The sequence below is a fragment of the Morone saxatilis genome, unplaced genomic scaffold (assembly GCF_004916995.1).
Source record: "Morone saxatilis isolate NCDOM2014 unplaced genomic scaffold, NCSU_SB_2.0 Contig3, whole genome shotgun sequence".
Lineage (NCBI taxonomy): Eukaryota > Metazoa > Chordata > Actinopteri > Moronidae > Morone > Morone saxatilis.
In genome coordinates this window covers 15264014-15284320 of record NW_023339873.1, presented here as the reverse complement: position 1 = coordinate 15284320, position 20307 = coordinate 15264014, and the positions used below count along the sequence as shown (strand labels likewise).

Below are 20307 nucleotides of genomic sequence, written 5' to 3'. Positions count from 1 at the left end.
TAGTGAGTAAATAGAAGTCATGAAACAAAACAAGTTTTGCTCATCAAATTTATTTGAAAAACCTGAAATCATCAGCTAACAAATTACACAAATAACTGAACATAAATACCAGCTAACAAGACAGAAAGATTACATCCAAATCATCCTGGGTGGAAGGAGGGGGAAACATGAGTTGAATATCAAAACAAGGGGACACAAATTTGACAAACAAAAATTACTTTTCAGCTCTCAAACGTGCTGAAGCTTTGACTTAGGTGGAGTAAAGCAACGGGGAAATCCTATCCCATAGAAGAAGAATAGCAGCAACAATTTGAGCAAGAGGACAAACATTCAATTTTTGCCCGAGTTTGTAAACAACCACTGAAACATCATCCCACACAGCTCTGTGGCACTTACAGGTACTTCCCAGTCACAAATCACATGTACAATCTGGACTGGGAAGAGGGGAAAGTTGCTGGTGCACTGGGTCGCTTTGTTTCCTGCTTCAAGCAACCGCAGCATCAAATGTTTACAATCTTTCGCAAGAGAGTTTGCAGCATATCAGGTCGACGGGATAATGTTTTACTACATTAGTGCAAAAGACAAGATTGAGAGGTAATTTGTAGGACATAGAAATATCTAGATATTTACATACTGAACAACAGAATGTCACAAACTAATGATCAGGTTTACAGTTTTACACCACCGTCAGCTTTAATCGCTGAAATTACAATGCTTCTCTTGTACTGTGAGGACCCATCAGAAGGGATCTTGTGACTTGAGAGATTGAGGAAATAACACATTGTACACAGTGCTCTGATTAAGCATATAGAGGGTTAAGTGTAGTGTGATGGTACAAACACAGATGATGTTATTTATGATTGTCTTTGGCCACCAACCAGAGCTAACTGTGCTCTTCACACGTGGAAAACAAAAACCAAGTTTCAAACCTCCCGCTGTAATAAATAAAAACGCACTTTTCAGAAGGTACAAAGGAATGCTTGAAAACTCTTGTTTTATAGCCACTTGAGTTTGTGGTTGCTAGGTGACTAAACTATGGACTGAGCCCCTCCTACCAGTCGGACCACACATTCCTGAGGGATTTTCATCTCCACTTGGACAAAATATAGTGTTCATCTACTGAGAGGAGCATGGACTGAGTCGCTCCACTGGGAAATGTTACCAGAATAAATACAAAAGAAACTGTGTGGTAGCAACGGTGTAATATAACATTAATTGGTCTGGCAAAGTCATGTTGTCTCGGTTACAGCGTCTCACAAAAGACCCCCAATAAATACTTTTTACATTCTTCGATAAATCTGGTCCACAAACATAAAAGTGGCTAAAAAGACAAAAACATGGAAAAAATATATAAGGGAATGCAGTGGGTTTACTGAGGACACAAGTACACAGTACATTAAAATCTGCAAGGTCACTGCAGTTCTTTCTACTCAAAACAAATATCAATTAAGTAATATTTCCTCACAAATGGGATTTGTCACTATTAAAGATCTTCCCTGAGATGGTAATGCTCAGGTCAAGTAATTACAAAGAGCTTTTAAAATCAGCAATGTTGGCTGTATCATTGGCAAATAAAGAGGTCGACCTCTTAACACACACAGGATCAAGTACAGTGTTGAGGCCTGTCAGAGGTGAATGTGAGATTTACTGAAGTATTTTGGTACTTCCCTAAATCATCGCCTCACATGTCAGCCTCCCACAGAGTCGTGGTTTAAGGGCGTTTAGTGCAGGCTCCTCTGTCTAGGTGCTCATAGTGCAGTAGTGTTTATGTTTGGATGTACAGAAGGCTACAGTTCAGTTCTGCATATTACTTCCTCCTTTCTCGGTTTCATTGTGCACACAATGGTCCGACACCTGGGGTTTTTTGGGGGTTTCAGCAGATGTTCAGCCGCTTATGGAACCTGCGTGTTTGTGTCACACCTCAAACCAAATATCCCTGTCTGAGATCGTCTGGTGTCACAGCTGCTCTCCTGATACTCTCACTGGGCCTCGGGCCGCCGCCACGCTTGGACACAGAGTGGACTGTTCTAAAGTCTCTTGAGGAAGGAGGTCTGGAGGGCCGAACTCCAGATGATGAGGAGGCTGAGGCCTTGGATGCTTCAGGCTGCCCACTGGGCTCAATGACTGTGTTAATCACTGGGGGTAAAAAGTAAATGTAGTTTTCAGTTGATAATATTGATATTGATATTATTATAATGATTACTTATGCTGTTCATATTATTTGTAGTTATGTTTTTAATAAAGGGCCAGGTCGACTCACACTCAAGCTGTCGTTGAACTCTCCTGAGTTCTTTCAGGATAGATGTGATTTCCTGAAATACAGATGTCCAACTTAGTTCAAACAAACAGCATTAACTGACACATATAACTTGAAGTTTGAAAAATCACAGACCTTGTTGGAGGTTTTGACGACAGGAACATCATTGTCAGAATTAACCTTGGCCTCAATGTCTTGCCAGATATCCATCCTGTCCTGGAACAGGACCCTGTGTGCACAATACCAAATTCAGAAGTTACAAAGTGGGTTTCTTACACTTTAAATCCACATTTTTGCATCCAAAACATTGTTGATTTAGTCTCTTTAAGCTTTTTAAATTGTGGTGACTAAAAAGACCTAAATCCAAGGTATACTAAAACACATTTTTCTTCTTTGATATCTTGTTCTGTTTTTTATTATTAAATAAAAATTTGGAAAACTGTGGTGACACCTCACAATGGAAACGTTTTCTTCTGCCTCTAATCTACGGAGAAGACTACATGTCAGAGTCCCATGTCATGTGCTGACTCACTCAGTCACACAAATTTAATAAGATTATTGGCTCAGTGCAGTCTGGTCATCAAACAGGATCAATAAAGTTTTTATCAAACAGATTAAGCATGTGAATAAAGCATGTTTCTTCAAGTGTGTGTGATGTAGGTTTTCTTAACATCTTACTTAATTTTGTCGGCAAGTTGCTCAGTGTTTTCTCTGATGGCCACGATTATCTGAGACACAGGATTCAGCATCAGATTGTCCACCATCACCTAAAGACAAAGACACAAAATATTTTATAATGATCCCCGGTGCTTCACAGAGGTTTTAAAATTGGGTGAAGCGGCAGATTGTTTCAGACCTCGTCCCTGCTCCGAGCTCGCGGCCTTGAGGGCTGTTCATGGTCACTCGAACTCTGGTCAGGTTCCCTTGTGGATGTAGAACTGGGTGGGACTCTCTGGTAGTTTAATCCAGCCTCTGGAATATGATGAATCAGCTGCAAGACAATCAGACTTTAGAAATGAGTGTTTATGGTATAAAACAGAGAGAGGGATGCAAATGGACAGAAAAAGAGAATAGTCATCTTCAGTTCCAGTCAGTTGGGCAATTAGACATTTATGCTTCAGTGTGGTCGATTAACAGCCCTACGAGCCCCAAGAGTAACATCTGATGTACCTGTTCGTGAGCGGTCACTGTGGAGATGGGTGCACTGCTCTCCAGTCCAGAGTTTTGTGGATCACCATCACCTGCCACGTCATGGATCTCTCTGGCTAAGATAGCTAGGTCTTTAGCCAGGTCTTGACTCAACCTAGCAGGGAAAGAACACGGTTAAAAAGATGGCTGAAGTCCTCTGTTTAGAAAACTATGTACACATAAAGGATCCTCGTCTTCTTACTTGTGCCATTGAAGTAATTTAACTAATTCAAGATGGAGTAATTGTATTAAACTGAAATCATATCAGCAATCTACACCAGAAATATTTGTCGGTAATATTCCTTACCGTGCAATCTCAGCACTGTGGTTGGACCAGTTTTGGAGGGTGTCTCCTTCATGATTCTCGTCCTCAGAATCTCTGCTGCGGGCTTTCTGACGCAGGGCGACCACGGGCCGAGGCCGAGGCTGACTGCGTGGGCTATGGGAAGCTGAGGAAGGTTGGGAGCGTTTGTGTTTAGGAGTGCTCTGGTTTGAGTCGTACTCCTCATCTGAGGTAGAGGTATAGTCAGAGCCTTTCTGTCGTCTCCTGGAGCCTTGGCGTCGTGAATTGGTTTGAGTAACGGATGATGAGGATAGAAAAGGTGGGAAAGCAGAAGAGAAAACACCACCAAGTATTTAAGATGCTGCCACCAAAACTCCTCCCCAGAACATCAGATAGAAAAGCTGCTGTGGAAGCGCTCATTTCTACAGCTGAATTTTATCAGAAAGATGACTTTGATGATTCAAAATAATTTACAAATTGAAATAAGTATGACTTCCACAGTACAGCAGCTGAGTATCAGACAAGTACCATATAGAGACCCTGTTCTGTTAGCATAAAGCATTTTGTACATGGTTAGTGTTGTAACCTTCATCATGTCACAGAATCCTGTTAAATGACCATAAACCTCATGGGAACACCAGATGAAGGAAAAACAAATTTGATCTAAACGCACTGTAATATATAAGGGCTCTTTTTTAACACAAGCAAAATGACAAAGACAAGGCGGTAGGTCATGGGCTCACGGACAATGTGGGCATCTCCTATTCAAATATGGGCTGGCTGAAGGTGATTATAAATTATTGAGTGTGTGGTGATTAATAAACACTTTCTCAGCCAATCCAATCACAGGTCTCATTGCTCTCAAAAAACTGTGCCAATCACAATGATGCATGACAACTACTGCTCAACAAATTTCTCCAGGATATCATGTTGTCAGATTGTGGCGATGGTGATAGGAATAAATAATAACAAAATAGTTTGTATTTCTATGATTGCATTGAACCGCCCTCCTGTTTGCTCCGCTGCTCCTATCTATGAAATGTGCATTGTCACAAAAATACCCACATAGACAGGCAAGGCGAATTGCAAGGTGAGGAAAATACCAAACTGTGACAGCAGTGTTTGCGCTGCCGCAAAAATATGGCCCTAAATGTTAGTGTCATTGATGTAAGTGAGTAACTTAGAGTAAATTCCCTTCCCAAATGTCATTTTAGGAAGAAAAAAAAAAGTATAGAACCCAGGGGTTATTTTCTGAAACATAACAGTATAAAAACTTGTGTGTCAAACCAATTCACCACTGTAGTTGAGTAACAGACCATATAATGCTTCCAATCCAATTCTTTTTAAAAACCTTTGAAACTCAATGAAAGTTATATGCCGGTGTGTATTATACTCACTTGCAGTGCTGCTGGCATATTTGGCACTGCTCGAACGTCCACGAGTGATTGGTGTCTTGTTGAGCGCTGCTTTCTGTGGCCTTTCTACAGGCTTCGGCCCCGGAGCAGAGGCCCTTCGAACTGAGCTGCTGCCAGACTCTGTGCTGCGGTTGGAGAATCCTGTGCTCCTGCCCGTCCCCTGTGGGACGGAGGAGGCCTCTGTGTCGCTGGGTGTGTTGAATGAGCTCGTCCGCTTACGAGGCATCGCCAGCATATCCAGCCTGGAGAGTTGTTTCCTGGTTTCCTGGGGTTGCTTTGCTGGGCCGCTGCCTGCCTCCTGGGACAGCCTGTCGGTCTCCGTTCCCTCGTTGTCCGAAGCTTCTCCCAGGCGAGCCCGTCGGAGCATGGATGCTCTGGTGGGTCTTGGGGCCGACAAGCTGTTGGCACGAGTTAAGGCCTGGGACACTCTGGATGTCTTGCCGTCTTCCTTCTGTAAGGGTACCGAGTATTTTTTGCGGGGTTGGTGGTTGTTAGACTCCTGATCAGAGTAAGGTAAGCTCTGCGGGTCATCACTTAGGTCTGTGGAGCCACATTTCCCGACACTACGTCTCAGCCCAACAGGTCTCCTGAAAGACTCAGTCTTGTTGTTGCTGTCTGCTCCCTGAGAGCGCCACTTTTCTGATGTACCGGACAGGTGAACGGAATCTTGACTAGCTATACTGGCGGAGGACCTCTCCCTATGAAGGCCACTAACTGAAGTTTTTTTAGTCAGTGTGTTTGGCCTGGTCTTACTGCTATGTTGGCTGACTGTGCTGGAGGTATCCACATCAGACTCTCCAGAAAGAGAGTCCATTATTGGCGACGGTGTTGTTTCTGATTGTCCTGCTTGGAGTTTGGCCTCCAGAACAGCCAGAACATTCTCCGTCTCTTTGAGGTAAGAATGAGTGTCCCCTCCCTGGAATGACTCGGGGTCTGGGTCTTTTTGAACAGGCTGGCTAGAGATGTTGGGCAATCTGGCATTGCTAGGCCGCTCCTTGGTGAAACTCTCTTGTCTGATTAATGGGGATGTGGTGCCCTCTTTGGACTCTGGACTCTGTCTGCCCTGGCCCAGGACAGGAGCAGACATACTGGGTTTGACTTTTCCAGAGTCCTGGTTAAGTCTTGGTTTGGTCAGGGTGGCTGTAGAGAAAGTTTTGGTTCCATGTTTTCTTTCAGTCTTAGGAGTGCTGGGTTTTGAGTCTTCATGGTCAGCTTTGGACGCAGCCTCCTCTGACCCGATGTAGAATGATGTAGACTTGGCTGGGAGTCTGAGTTTGTCCTCATTTTTCTTCTTCTCTTCTGTGTCTGACAGCGGTCTCCTCCTTTGCTCTATGATGGAACCATCATCTGACCTGCTGGCGTCGCTCAAGCTGTCAGGCTCTACGTCGTCCTGCACTGACAATCTGTGATGGCTATCCTGAGACTTGGGGGTCACCAGGCTATTCTCTTCTATATCAAATGTTGAGTGCAGGTCATAATGAACATGAATGCTGGGAGTTGGAACGTCACTCTTCTCCCCCACTGGTACCTGGGGCAGGACGCGCCGAGCTCTTGAACCATCAGAGTTGCCGCTGTCGTGCTGTTGACTGAGTGTGGCCTTGTGGATGATTGTGCCTCGTGCTGAAGAAAAACAGTTTTAATGCATATTAACCACACATGCTGAAACTGAATATCATTCATATTCATCAGGGTGGCTCATTATCATTTCAAATAGACTCATGTCTCGTCAGGTGGCTCACCCCCTCCTGACAGCTCCATCTGGGAAGGAACGTCAAAGAGGCCAGACGAAGGGCCAGATTCTGTGTAGCTGTCTGCCAAGCTGGCCCAGCAAGACATCCACTTAGGAGCCCCCTGTAACATTGCACCTGCTGGTTGAACCTGCATGAGATAACATACACCTTATTCAATATCTTATGTAAAAGATAGAAGATGAAATATACTGAAGAAAGCAGTTTTTAATGATATGATTTCCTTAGTAGGAAACACCGTTAATATGAAAAACAACAGAACATATCATACATCAGTCTGTTTCATAAGTATGTAGTACGACTGATCTAAAAACGGATTTTTTCCCTTATATTTGGTTAGAAAGAAAAACCAAAACGAGGAAGCACTCAGAACCTGTGAGGGAAAAGGAGGCAAATCTAGAAATCAATGGAGAGTTCCACCATAAAGAAAAGAAATCCCAAGAAAGCAAATCAAGACAGCAACAGAAACTGATTTGTGCGTCTAAACATCAGATGGTTTACTGATCCAACACAATAATTAACTGACTTTAGAAGTGGCAATAAAATTATTTGTTATTCTACCGAATCATTGATTCCACCCTGAGCAGGAAGTTTTACCTTCACCAGACTCTGTCCCTGTTCTGGAGCTGGCCTCACCTCCCCACCGCTACTCTGTCTATGCTGCTCCCTGCTCTGAACAATAACAGGCCTAAATGCTGATGATGTTTCTGCTTCACTCTGGTTGGTTCGCTCTGGGCTCTCAAAAACACCAAACACCTGTCAGGAAAAAGCAGTGCAAGTGGATAAGTGCAGGAATGGAGAAAGTGGGACTGCCAATGTCCATGGTTCATTTTGAGTTGGACTTTCACCCAAGAGACAGACACTGATGATTGCAAACCCAATTTATTTCCTTTAAGTAACATGTTGTAATTATTAGCCCTACAGCGTACAGACTTTATTTAAATTAAAGAAACTTGCCTGGTCAATCTTACTGCGCGCCTCTTCTAGCTCTTTATCCTGAATATCCATTTCAATGGTGTAGGTTCCTGCATCACTCAGACTGTCCTCCTCTTCGTGTTTGGGGCCGACATGGGGGCTCTTGACTTCCACACTCTGAGACACCAGGGGCATCACAGGGGCCTTAAGGGGAACAGGCTGGTGGATAGGAGATGAAGTCTGTGGCTTTTGGGGAGAGTTAGATGGAGTTTGGGAATCTACCACCGTCTCTGTTTTAGCTGCTGTAGGGGAACAAGATGTGTTTTTCTCCCAGCTGGCAGAAGAGGACTGCTTTGCTTGTTTGAGGAATTCAGCAGTAAATTCCTGGGCAAGTTTGGATCTCCGGCCCACACTGCTGAAGGGCCTTACTGACACAGATGATGAAGAGCGAGAGGTAAAGTTGGTGCTGATCCGGTCCTCCGTCTTCTCCCTCCGTAGAGAGCCAGCTCTTTGAGGCCCTGTGGAAGCAGGGCCCTTCAGGGGGACGGTGTATCGTTGGGTTGGGGGAGTGGTGGAGGCTGGAGACGGGACTTGTCTCTCCCCAGTTGGGCTTACAGTCTTCCTTGCCTTCTCCAGCTGGACCCTGAGGCCTGGGGGTTCAGGTGGGCATGTGTTATTGGTGAAGGACTGGGAGCGCTTTTTTCTTGGGTTATCATCAAAGAATTCAATGACAAAGGCTTGGTGAGGCTCAGCCTTGCCGAGGCTGGATAGGGGCTGAGACTCCGGTGGAGAGTAGGACGTGGGCTCCTCAGAGTTGGGGGAGGCATAGCATTGTGGCGGGGATGCTCTCAGGGGTTGCGGAGACACCTGCGACCCAGTCTGAGGTTGTGATTGGAGAAAATCATTTCCATTGATCGAAACATCTCCTGAATCACTGGGAGTGCCATCTTCAGGGCTGTTTGCTGATGATAGAAAAACCACAAGTTAGCACAATAATGCAGTCAACGATAGTGTCGGTAAACATAAAACCAACTTTGTATAAGTGTCTCACCCCTGGTGATCTTAAGAAGTGATGGGTCACTGTTTGTGCTATACATGTCTTCAGCCTGTGACCTCCTCCTCATCATGCTAGCATTGCTTTGGACCAGCCAATCAGCTACTTTGCTTTCCGCTGACATCACCTCAGTGGGTGTAGTGACAGCCTCTGTGGAAGGCAGCTTGCGCTGCTGGCGGAAAGAAAACTTGGTCACGTGGTCCTTAATCTTCATTTTACCTGGCGTGCATTCATCGAATTCGATGGTAAAGGAAGCGTGGCTTTGGACCACAGGAGGTGTGGGGGTGGAGGACACACACTGACTGGGATCTGGAGTGTCCTTTGTGGGAACCTCGTGAACCTCGTGAACCTGCGACTCAGGTTTCTTGGCAGGTCGCGGCTGGGATTCCTTTGTAGGGATCTCAAAGTATCTTGGCTCCCGGCGGTAGGAGAAAATAGACTTGGCCTGACTGTCGGACAGAGAACCATTGACCTCATATCTGGACACGTCTTTAGCAGACTCTGTTAGCAATGAAGAGTGGTGAGGATGCAAACACAGATGCACAGCAAGCATTAGTGATGGTTTTACATTGTCATCCACAAAGGGAATCATTTACAATAGGAAGAATATAATTTTGGCATTAATAATAGAAACATATATATGTGATATGCTCTTTTGTTTAGAGTGCCATTTTGAACTCACACTTATAGCTAAGTAACTCAAACTTTAGAGATACACACAGCTAAGGCAACAGATTGAGATGACTGGGATGACACTGGGATGACACTGTCGCACAATCTCTGAAACTGGAAGCCTCAAATCACACAAAGATTCCAGCTGTTAGACTGAGGAAACAAATCCGCCAGTTGGCATTTGGATGTGGCAAAATATCACTTTAGGAGCTCAGATTCTAGCAGAGGGTAGCTGAGCTGGAATAATCTGTTACAGCCCGGGAAACATGAGGCCTCCCCCCTCCACCAGCTTTGAGGGTCATAATCCATCACGAGGCAGACAGGCACTGCCCACTGCCTTGGCATGGTATGGCCTGGCTAACAGTCCACAACTGGCGGCCAGAGACCTGCCTTGGGCTCAACACCATCCATCTCTCAGTGACCCACAAAGGGCATCAGATAGCAGTGCCATAGAAAAACATGTCATTAGGAATTATGGTCCTATTCACAGATGTGGGAAGATCTAATACAATTACAGTACACATTAGTAAAAACACATTTTCTGACCTGGAGACTCCTCTCCTGGCGATTTTCCACCTCTGTTCTCCTTTCTGTTGGCTGGGTCCTCATCCTCCCCCCACCAGGACGGCTGGCCATAGAGAGGAGTAGGCTTGGATATTGGAGAATCTGTGGCAGCTAACAGACAAACACACAAATACAAGCACAAACACAGACAAACACACACCATTAGGCACATTGATATACTCAGGCGTAGAGAGACAGGGGAGAAAAGAAGAAATAAGCAAACAAAGAACTGAATATATAACAGCTCTTGTACTTATAAGGCAACAGGTTTACATTAGTCACATGATAACACAATGTTGTGTCTGGGTTTGGTGTTGCAAAAACAAAATGTTACACAACACTGGAGCTCAGAGAGACATAGTGTTACAATACTTGTAGCCTTTGTGTTTTTTTGCAATTCCAGCAAATTCCCAAGACAGAGAGAGCAGTGAGGCCTGTGTGATACAAATTGTAACACACAGCCACCAAAACATAATCCTTCCCGTGCAGATCGGGACAAAGCTAATCCTAATCTTCAAAGAAAAACAACAATATAATAATACAGAACACAGAATAACAACATCTAAAGTGAGGCTTCTTGTAGACAGTGACATTCATTGTTTGCACACTGACCTCTGCTCCCTATACAGGTGCAACCTGAGCAATGAGGGTTATTTCCCTGAAGCCGTATCTGAACTGCTGTTTAGCCACCGACTTTCCAGTCCACACATACCAGCCACCCTATATGCCACTAATCAGATCACCTAAATACTGTTTGTTGGCCTGATACATAGGCTAAACAATCTCCCTGGAGTTTAATGTGGAGGCTTCACAATCCTGAGCATCAACAGCACTTCACCACTGTTGCCTTGGACACACACAATAAGACATCAACACAGTGACGGGAGAAACAGAGGGGCATGTTACTAATTCCTTTCCCCTTAGCCAACCCTCTCCTTTTAGCTAAAGAAAACACGGGGGAGTGTCACAACTAAAGCGGACTGAGCACAGTTCTCAATATGTGGCCTCATGAAAAGTTTGAACCGCTGGAAATTAAACTAATTTCCATGATCTTGTTCAGGTTAGTTCATTCATAGTCGGGTCATCTTAGTCTGGAAAATCAGACAACATAGTAAATGAACTGAGATTAGGGACATTTTAAATCATGTAGTGCTGTTGCGTACTGTATCAGTGAACAAATATCCATTTCATGCCCCTTTAGAAAATACTAAATAGTCTGGGAATAAAGTAGGCTTGACTGAGTCACACACTGTGCAAGTGAAGTGCCCTGCCCTGCAGACAGCTGGAGGATTGGACATACTCCACATCCTGTACAGCTGCAGGGGAAAACAAGCAAGGGCACACAGAAAGAGATATACACAACTCTCTCAGCAGTCTTTAAGCGACAGAATTGTACATGATTTGTGTGATTAAAAATAATTATTAGAAAAAACCTTAACAAAACCAAAATGAAACATCCAATCTAGAGTAAACATAAGAAACTGCATCAAGGCCTCCAGTCAAACAAATTCAGCCAAAGAGAATCAATTTGCATGAAGTCAACAGAGGTATGCAGACCCAGTGTGGTTGTGTAACTAAGTGCAGCTCTTTTTATCTCTCACTGTGAGGAAAATGTTTTTCTACATGTGTTTATCTAAGTGCAGTTTTATTCATATTTTCTGTAACTTACTATCCTTATCTTCTTGTGACTCTACATTTAGCGAGAGAGCGGAGCATGTTCTAATTAATCTCATTGGTGGACTGGTTCACGACAACACAGGGAAGGCTGCTGCCACACTGCACGCCCCCTCCCAAACGTGGCTTCAGTGAGCACGTTGGACAAAGAATGTGCAGTTACAGGTTTACAGGATCACTGTGGTTAGCTTATTGCCGCAGGAGATACAACCACAATCACATTCTAGTAAGAGACTTCTTACAACAAGGCCCGCTAAATGTTTTCCAAAGTTCTGCACTTCAATGACTTATCTGTAAGGCACTCTGAGGGATATGAGCCTACTGCTGGAAAAATCCTATTTTAAGCACCCGTTGTAGCTTTCCCTCTAAGCTCACAGGGGCGATTGTGGAGCAGAAAGCACGAGAATTGCTAAATCAACAACAGCTGGAATAGGTTTTGTCAGTGTGAATGAGCTTCATTCACAAAGTGCTTCTCTTGAACTAACAATTCTCTCACTGTTTCACTGGTGCCTGTACTGTACAACAGGATTTACGCCGTACAGCTCGGGGCCGAAAGGGCATCACAGCAACTGAAAATATAACTGGCAGCAAGTACACCAACGGGTACATAGACAAAAGTGCCAACTTGGAACCAAAAGCCTAGACACCTTTCTAATTATCTACGACACGTGTTGAAGCATCATCGGCGTGTCTGGCAGCATCCCACCTCTTGTCAGCGGTCGGGCATGGCTGACAGAGATAAGACTGCTTGTCCTTAACTCTTTACCCCTCAGCTCATCTGGCAAGCTCTTACTCGTGTACGCTCATTCTGCTAACCTCCGGGATGTCAAGATCTATTTCTTTACTGACACTATAGGATTGCAGCCTCAGCCTCTCAAGCTCACATGGCAGCCTAATCTCACACCAGGGGAGCTCTTAATAAAAGAAGCCACAACCACGTTATCAAGTGATCTAAAGCCACAGTCCTGCAGCACATGGAGACTGGAGATTGGACACTTCCTCTTACTCGTGTGTGTGTATGAACATGGTATTCAAATCCATTTCAGTTAGAACAGATCCTCTCAGGCAACAATAACAATTGAACTGCTTCTGTTATCATACAACCTGCTCCCTTCCTGCTAATGTGCTATGATGTAGTATGACGGACAGGGTTAGGGGGGTTGTTTACCTGTGAGTGAGTGGGCTTTTCGCTCCGCCTTGTCTTGCAGTTTGACATTGGAAACAGAGCCTTTGCTCTTGTCTGAGCTCTGGAGCTGCTGTTTTTCCTTTGCCTTGGCCTCCAGGGCTTTTATACTAAGCTGCAGCTGGCTGGTGTACTTCTCATGCTGCACAAAGAGACAGGAGGGAAGCAGGATGTGAGAAACCTTCTGCCAACAATCAGTACAGATGTAACTGTCCTCAGACATATACAGTGTAAGGATGAATATCCTTTAAGGGCTTCTGCTCAGTCTTATTGTTAGCAGGGTTGTGGTTATTAACATGAGGCTAAAACGCTGCATATGGGAAAAAAACATTTGACACAGCGCGGCGAGGACACAAAACCAAAGCATTAAAATATTCAAGATAAGCAAAGTGACTTTAAGTGCGGAGTAAACCAGATCTAGTCCAACACTAGTTATCCAATTTGTTGGAACATACCAAGCTCATAATGATGAGTGACAACAGTTGGCACAGGAACTTGACTAAAGTCACGCACACTACATCACATTTCAACTAAGAAGTTGCATATTGTTTATTTTAGTCCTTTATTCAATTAGTCAATAGACAGGAAATTGACCAATAGACATTTACTACTCATTTAATGCTGTTATCAGTAAAATCTTTTTGGTAAAGCCTCTTATAGGTGCTTGCTTTTCTGTTTCCTTGTCAATTTGAAGCTCTAGTGTTCTTTATTTACTTTTTGTCAGACAAAGAAGGAAACATTTTAAAGAAAGTTAGCAATTATGATAAGATTTAGTAACTTGCAACATGCATTTGTAACCATTTCTGGTATTTCACGGGCGAATTTGAAAAAAATCATTAAATAATCCAAATTATAGAAGAGCACTGCCGTTTATCAACAAAGATCAATAGCAAACATTTCTCCCTACCCTAAAAAAAGGCACACAATGCCAGTATTACTTACTTTTAGAGCTTCCTCTGGGACTTTGTGTTGACTCTTCTCCAGGATATAAACATGAGCATGTGCAGGAGGAGTTAAAGTACACAGACAGACCTTCAATTTTGGAAAACAATGTGATAATACATCTATTTATATAATCACAGTTTAGTGTCTGATCAGTAAGTGGCACAGGGAGTTCAGTGTATGCAAATCTGCTACCTAAAGTCTGGTAAGTGTGCAGTCAGTGCTCTTTTACTGAATTTCAATTTCATGTCTAGTTTTCACCTTGTCTCTTAAGGAGGTCAAAAGTACCTTCTTCTTACTGCTTACAAGTAGGAAGAAAACAGATAAGCAGCAGAGACTGGCTGCAATTCAAACAAGCTCATATCTTCAACGACCCACTCCTTGAAAAATCACATGCCACATACTAGCCACCAACACTCCTAAATGTTTCTGTGCTCTCCAGAGCTTTCCCCCGCTGTTATCTTAAGTAAGTTTCACCATTCATGAGTTTTCTGCTCTGGGGGTCAAAGGGTGCAGGAGATTTTCTATCCACAGTTGACCATAATCTAAAACCCCTGACTGAAAAACCACAGGGGATTAACATGCCGATGGAGTGAAAGACCACAGAGGGAAAATAAAATGTAAAAAATTTGTTTCAGTCACCAACTTAAACTGTTCCAACTGAAGAACACAACAACTGTATTTCACGAATCACACACAGTTGAGCCAAACATGTGACTAAAATGTAAGTAAGTACATGAAAAAGGATATCATAGCCAAAACGAATGACATCAGAGAGCTTGAGGGTGATGTACGTCTGGTCTGGGATTCTTAAGTCGTTCACAAATGTCTGCAAAACAGAGAAAAATAACATCAAGTCAAATCATTTTCACTGGTCATTAATGAAGTGAATGTGTTGACTCGCAGGTGACAGGCTCTCTAATTCCTTATATCACGCACCCACATACTGTAAGGTGCTTTGCAATTGGCCGTTTTCCCACTGAAAGTTAATCCACCAGCACATTAAAACTCTGATGAGATTATCTTGTTATGCAATGGCCGCCTCGGCTTTTGTGGAATGCTTAATGGCCAGGTAGAGGTAAACATATGCAACAATGCTTAGTTTGTTGATCAATTAAGATATCTTTTGCCTAAACTAACAACTGGTGAGACTACTCATCAGGTTGTTAAATGTAAAACAAAAGATCATGCTGGAAGTGTGCAGAGCAGAGAATGGGAGAGCAGATCTTGTTCTATACGGACTAAATGAAGATAATTGGGGCAAAACTGAGCCATGTTGAATTTCAGTTACAGGTCCTTGCACTGTTCTGCTCTGATTAGTTTGGCTGCAGTTACCAAGGCCAAAAGAAACACTCTCTGAGAACAATGAACGGTTTCTCCCACTGCTCAACTCTGTATTTCGTTGGGATAATGGTGAAATGAAGTGGCAACAGAGCAGTGAAGGGAGGGAGGAGGGCTGCAGAGTGAGATAGAAAGAATGGGAAGGGAAAAAAAAAAAAAGGGGGTTCGGGCCAGCAGGAAAATCGAGTCTCCTGATTACAACTGTTCTACCAACCGTCCCCGTCTCTGGCACACAGAGAGGGGTATTTTGTGCTCTGGGAATTGTTGTGGACCTGAGACTGGAGCCTTCAGGGAGTCCAGTGGCTGACTCCTTTATCACTCTGGGTTGAGGCAGGTAGTCTGACACGAGAGAGAGACTCACTCACCCCGTTCAAGCTGCCCAGGTCCTTCACCATGTGCTCGTCTGTGTTTGTGTCGTAGTTGATCACCGCATGCTGTTTGTCCACGCTGCGAGACTGCAACAAAAGTGAAGCAAAGGTCATAATAAAGGGATTAGTCGGTCCACAGAAAACGGCAAGTATTTTAATAATTGATTGTTTATTTTATATGCAAAAACAAAGCACATTCTCTGTTTCTTCTCTCTTTTTTTTACCACTGCGACCTGAACATCTTTGAGTTCTGAAACAAGACATTTGAAGCCATCACCTCGGGTTCTGGGAAACTGTGTGGCCATTTTTTTTTTTTTACATCCAATGAACTAAATGTCTAATTGAGCAAATAATCTGTAGAATAAATTGATAAAGAAAATATTATTATTTGCAGCCCTAAAACAAATCATCATTCCTATAGAAGGATCCTAAATTAGGACTGGTGTCTAAAGACATTCGAGCAGAGTCACACTGACCTGTCCCTGCAGAAACTGCATAAAAGCCTTTAATGTAACACTAATAGCTGGCCCTCATGTGCCAAACTCTGCCTGCGTAGCTCATAATCAGACGAAATAGGTGCTTACTTCTAAATATGCTTTCACCAATTAAGCGCAAACTGCACAAGTGATTCAGACTGACTCAATGGGTCTTGTCTGCTCATTAGGCACTCTGGGCCTCCTCGTCACAAAAATCACAAAGACTGAAGACTGACTGCCAAACTCATTTGCAAAATTACCACCATCCTCGTATGGTCCATTTACAGGGTTGTCACACACTCTTCCACATCAGCTACTAACTGGGCCAAACAGCGTTCAGAGGCTGTATGTACCATCTGTGTTGACCTATTCACTCAGTGGACTTCTAAATCACTTGTATATACGATACTGCATACAAGTAAATGTTTAGCAATTAGTTTACCAACTTGATTAGGTTAACTATGCAGCCGCACTAAGAGTTCCTAATTCAATGACTACTACCTACTTTCACTTTGTCCCCCTTTATCACAGAGAAAATGTTAGCTCTGGCATCAGGAAACAATGACTATACTGCTGAACGTGACATAATGCAGTCACTATTATTGCAGGGGGCATATGGTCCAATTACTTTTCATGGAGATACAGACATTGATCAGACACGAGTCGTCATGGAAAGTCCAAACATTGAAGTGGAGGCCCCGGGCTTCGCTACTTGATCTGACTTCACTTACACTCTCTTACATGCTTTTCATGCCAAACAGGATTCTCACGTTACAGACATTCAACTGTGGTTTGAATGGGGGAAAAAAAAATACGCTGAGCTACAAACTGAAAAAAACAAAAGATTGAAGGGTTAAAGACAGTTTGGAGTAGAGGCTGACTGGTGTGCCAAGTCAGGAAGCAGTCCTGAGCACTTAAACAGAGCAACAGTAAAGTCTGCATCATCTCAGACTGGGAGAAGCTGAGGTTTTTTCCTTGAGCTGGCGACGCCTAAATGCGGACACAAGCAACTTTTCAATCTAACCGAGCTCTGTGGTTGGCACGGCTTTTCTGAGCATAACGCTAAGGAAAGTATAAACAACGGCTCCTAAGGCAACATTCCTCTTTCACTGGTCTAAATACACAGCGAGGAGAAAATGGGAGGGAGAGATTTATACGAAAAACCCACAAAGAAATTGTATTTATGACAGACGGTGGATGGAAAAACAACACAGTGGAACGTTTGAGCTGTTTTAGTTCATTGTTTGAAAGGCGGTCGGGGGCAACTTTGTGCGAAGGCAGTGTCACCAGGTCGCACACACACGAAGCATGCATGGAGCCTCCCTCTGGTGTTTCACATATTCACGTGACTAGCCGTCCTGTCAGACATCAGGGAAGAGCAACAAACCTTTTTGACAGATTACAGTGAAGAGACCAGTTAGGGTTCATGTGACAAGTACGCGAGCACACACGTTATCCTTCAGGCGTGCTCTTAAACACACACACACACCTGCAGCATTAACTCGCAATCGTCCCGGCCAACGAAGATCATCTCCCGTGGCAACCGGTGGCGTGTGCCGGAGCTGCTGACCAGGAACCATGATGTCACACTCATGTTGGGGCCACGAGTCAGGATCTTCTTAGCATCCTATGGGGGGAAAAAAAGCGAGAAATATTCAGAGAGAACATGGCCAGGAGGGCATATCAAAGGAAACCACAGGGTTGAAATGCCTGAACAGTTGTCATTCAGGAGGCATGATCAAAAGTCAATACCTGTGTGTCCCTGAACAATGCTAGGTGTCTGTTGTGAAAGCATGCTTTAGAGTAGAGATTACTGAGGGGAAGTTACCATATCACCTAAGTCAGACCTGTTTGTCCGACCAGCTCCGGTCTGGCTATGTTACTATTGAGATAATGCAATGAAATAAGCACTCTGAACACATTTTAATGTGTTGGTGAGTCAGCCAGGTTAGGGACAGACAGGTTTCCCATGCGTCAGTAGAGGAGGATGTGTTCACAAACGCAGAGCTCCTTATAAAACGAGGCATTTTTTAAACAGTATCTGTTTAATTACTCACGCTGGCAAACCTGTTGCAAAGTGGCGCCTGCGACTCTGAGTAACGTCAGCCAACAACTCACGTTTTTACTTCCTGTAACCTTGGCTACGTTACCATTACAGCCAAAGTAATATGAGCCCAATAATAACCTCTAGAGCTCAACTTATTACCGAATAATTGTCTGGAAATGGCAGCTCTGATATTATTCACCGCGGACTGTTTGAGTGTCGGTGACGGTGCGGTTGTTTGTAGCTGACGTTGCTGACCGAAACAAGCTTTTTCCAACGATCGTGCATCCAACAAGGACGTAACGTTACCTTCAGTGCCTTCTCCGTCTTACTCCTGAGTGAAGCCAGTGTTTGACGACCTACGGCAGAGGATATTCGACGACCGACATGTACGACAAGGGCGCCAGGTAACACCGGACAGGTAAATTTGGATCACACCCTCTTCTTCCTTTGGGAATGACAACCGGGCGAAACTCTGCGACGCCTCTCCTGCCGACACGGTGACGTCGCCTGACAAGTCCCATCAGCCGCTTTGAGTTTGAGCTGAGAGGTGGAGGGAAGTAAGAGCTCTCACTCTGTGGGTTTTCCGGGTGCAGACAAAAAAATACCCTCATGGTTAGGGGGAGAAAAGAAGAGCACGCCCTCTAGTAGATATTCATTTTTAGTATAATTAAATATAGGTTTTATTATGAGTATTATTTAGCATATTCAAAAATAAAACAATAATGTAACGAATTGTTTTTATTGTTTTTTTTTTCATTTTTACCCTTTTTACTTTAGTTCAAAATATAACCGATTATTAACATGTAAGCAGCATTTTAACGTTGGAAAAAGGCAAGCAATATATTATTAATAACTTATTACAGATATAGCTGTATCAATTATCTGTTGGCCGATAAGTAACCAGAAATTGTGGCACAGAAATGCCAAAATAGATTTAGAAATAGTAACTCCATTACATAGTCAGAGAGCACTGGCTGATATTTTCCTATCCAAGGGATCCATATCAACAGCATGTGTTTTTATTGTTAATTATTATTTTTTAAATTATATATCATTGTCAGATATTTAAATTCCTAAATTATTACTATGGTATTAGCCTAAAAAATACAGTATCAGCTGAAGATATGGGGATCTGTGAGCAGATGTGGGGATTTGGTACTAGGGAGATGGGTTTTAAAATGTATGCCGATATATTTTTACATAAGCTGCTTTGTGTATGCTCCAGAAGCTCCAGAAGGTATTTATGCCATTGCTTGGTAAAACAAAATCGCAGGTGTAGCACGCATGCGTAGGGATTAGAGGTTTTTGTTTTTTGTTTTCTAGAGTTTTAACCTCATGGTGACTCATCCTCTTTTTTGACGATCTTCGGCTCTATGGCACGACATCACTTTGTTTATCTTGTTTCACGTTTGCAGCTCCAGCGGGACAATAGAAAGGAGAATATATCAGCTTAAAGTCAAATAAAAGGATTGATTTCATGTGGCAACGAGGTAAAAAATAAATAATAACTGCTTCCTCGGGAAACAGAGATTTAAATAATGTTAACTTATTGTTGTAAAAAGTGTGTAAAGCGCATGAATCACCAGTAAGAACATCCCATTCAAATATCATACCGCTATATATATTCAACTTGCAATACGCTGTTTATCTAATCATTTGCTCTTTAGTAATTTGATGTGTGGATATGGAATATTAATCCAACAGAAATACTTTTTACATAAGTGTTATACACGCTAGGTGGCGCTCTAGTTCCAATTTACCGCATTGATCTCCAGGAAAACTTGCATTTTTGCTCTCAGTGTGTTTGTAGTAGCAGAGGTGGAAGAAGTGCTCAGATCTTTAACTTAAATTAAAGCAGCCAAACCACAATGTAGAAATACAAGTCCTGCATTCAAAATGTTACATGAACTTCAAAATATACTTAAATTACAAAAAATAAAATGAGTCAGTATGCAGAATATCTTTTCATAAAAATGTATATTATTGGATTAAAATTATTGATGCATTTACATTACTTTAATGTTTCAGCTGGTAAAGGTGGGACTTATTTTTTACAATATAGACTGCAGGTCCTTTGTGAATTTCACCAATGGATCAATATGTATAATATGACATAATTATTTATATGTTGATTATATTTGATGTCATTAATCTGAATCTGCCAAAGGTATCAAACAAAT

The 20307-nt window shown here is 43.0% G+C and overlaps 1 protein-coding gene across 1 annotated transcript; it reads right to left on the bottom strand.

Annotated features, from left to right (window-relative positions):
* Positions 1-39: 39 nt before the first annotated feature.
* cep170b (centrosomal protein 170B) lies at positions 40-18673 on the bottom strand. Its single transcript, XM_035673719.1, has 18 exons — positions 18434-18673; positions 17570-17707; positions 15602-15691; positions 14646-14724; positions 13896-13954; positions 12939-13095; positions 10079-10207; positions 8858-9361; positions 7849-8768; positions 6883-7021; positions 5126-6763; positions 3753-3999; positions 3428-3560; positions 3114-3248; positions 2936-3024; positions 2393-2486; positions 2261-2312; positions 40-2136 (listed from the first exon to the last, which is right to left on the bottom strand). Exons 2-18 carry the CDS (start codon positions 17672-17674, stop codon positions 1922-1924), a joined length of 4785 nt encoding a protein of 1594 aa, XP_035529612.1. The 5' UTR covers positions 17675-17707; positions 18434-18673; the 3' UTR covers positions 40-1921.
* Positions 18674-20307: the final 1634 nt, after the last annotated feature.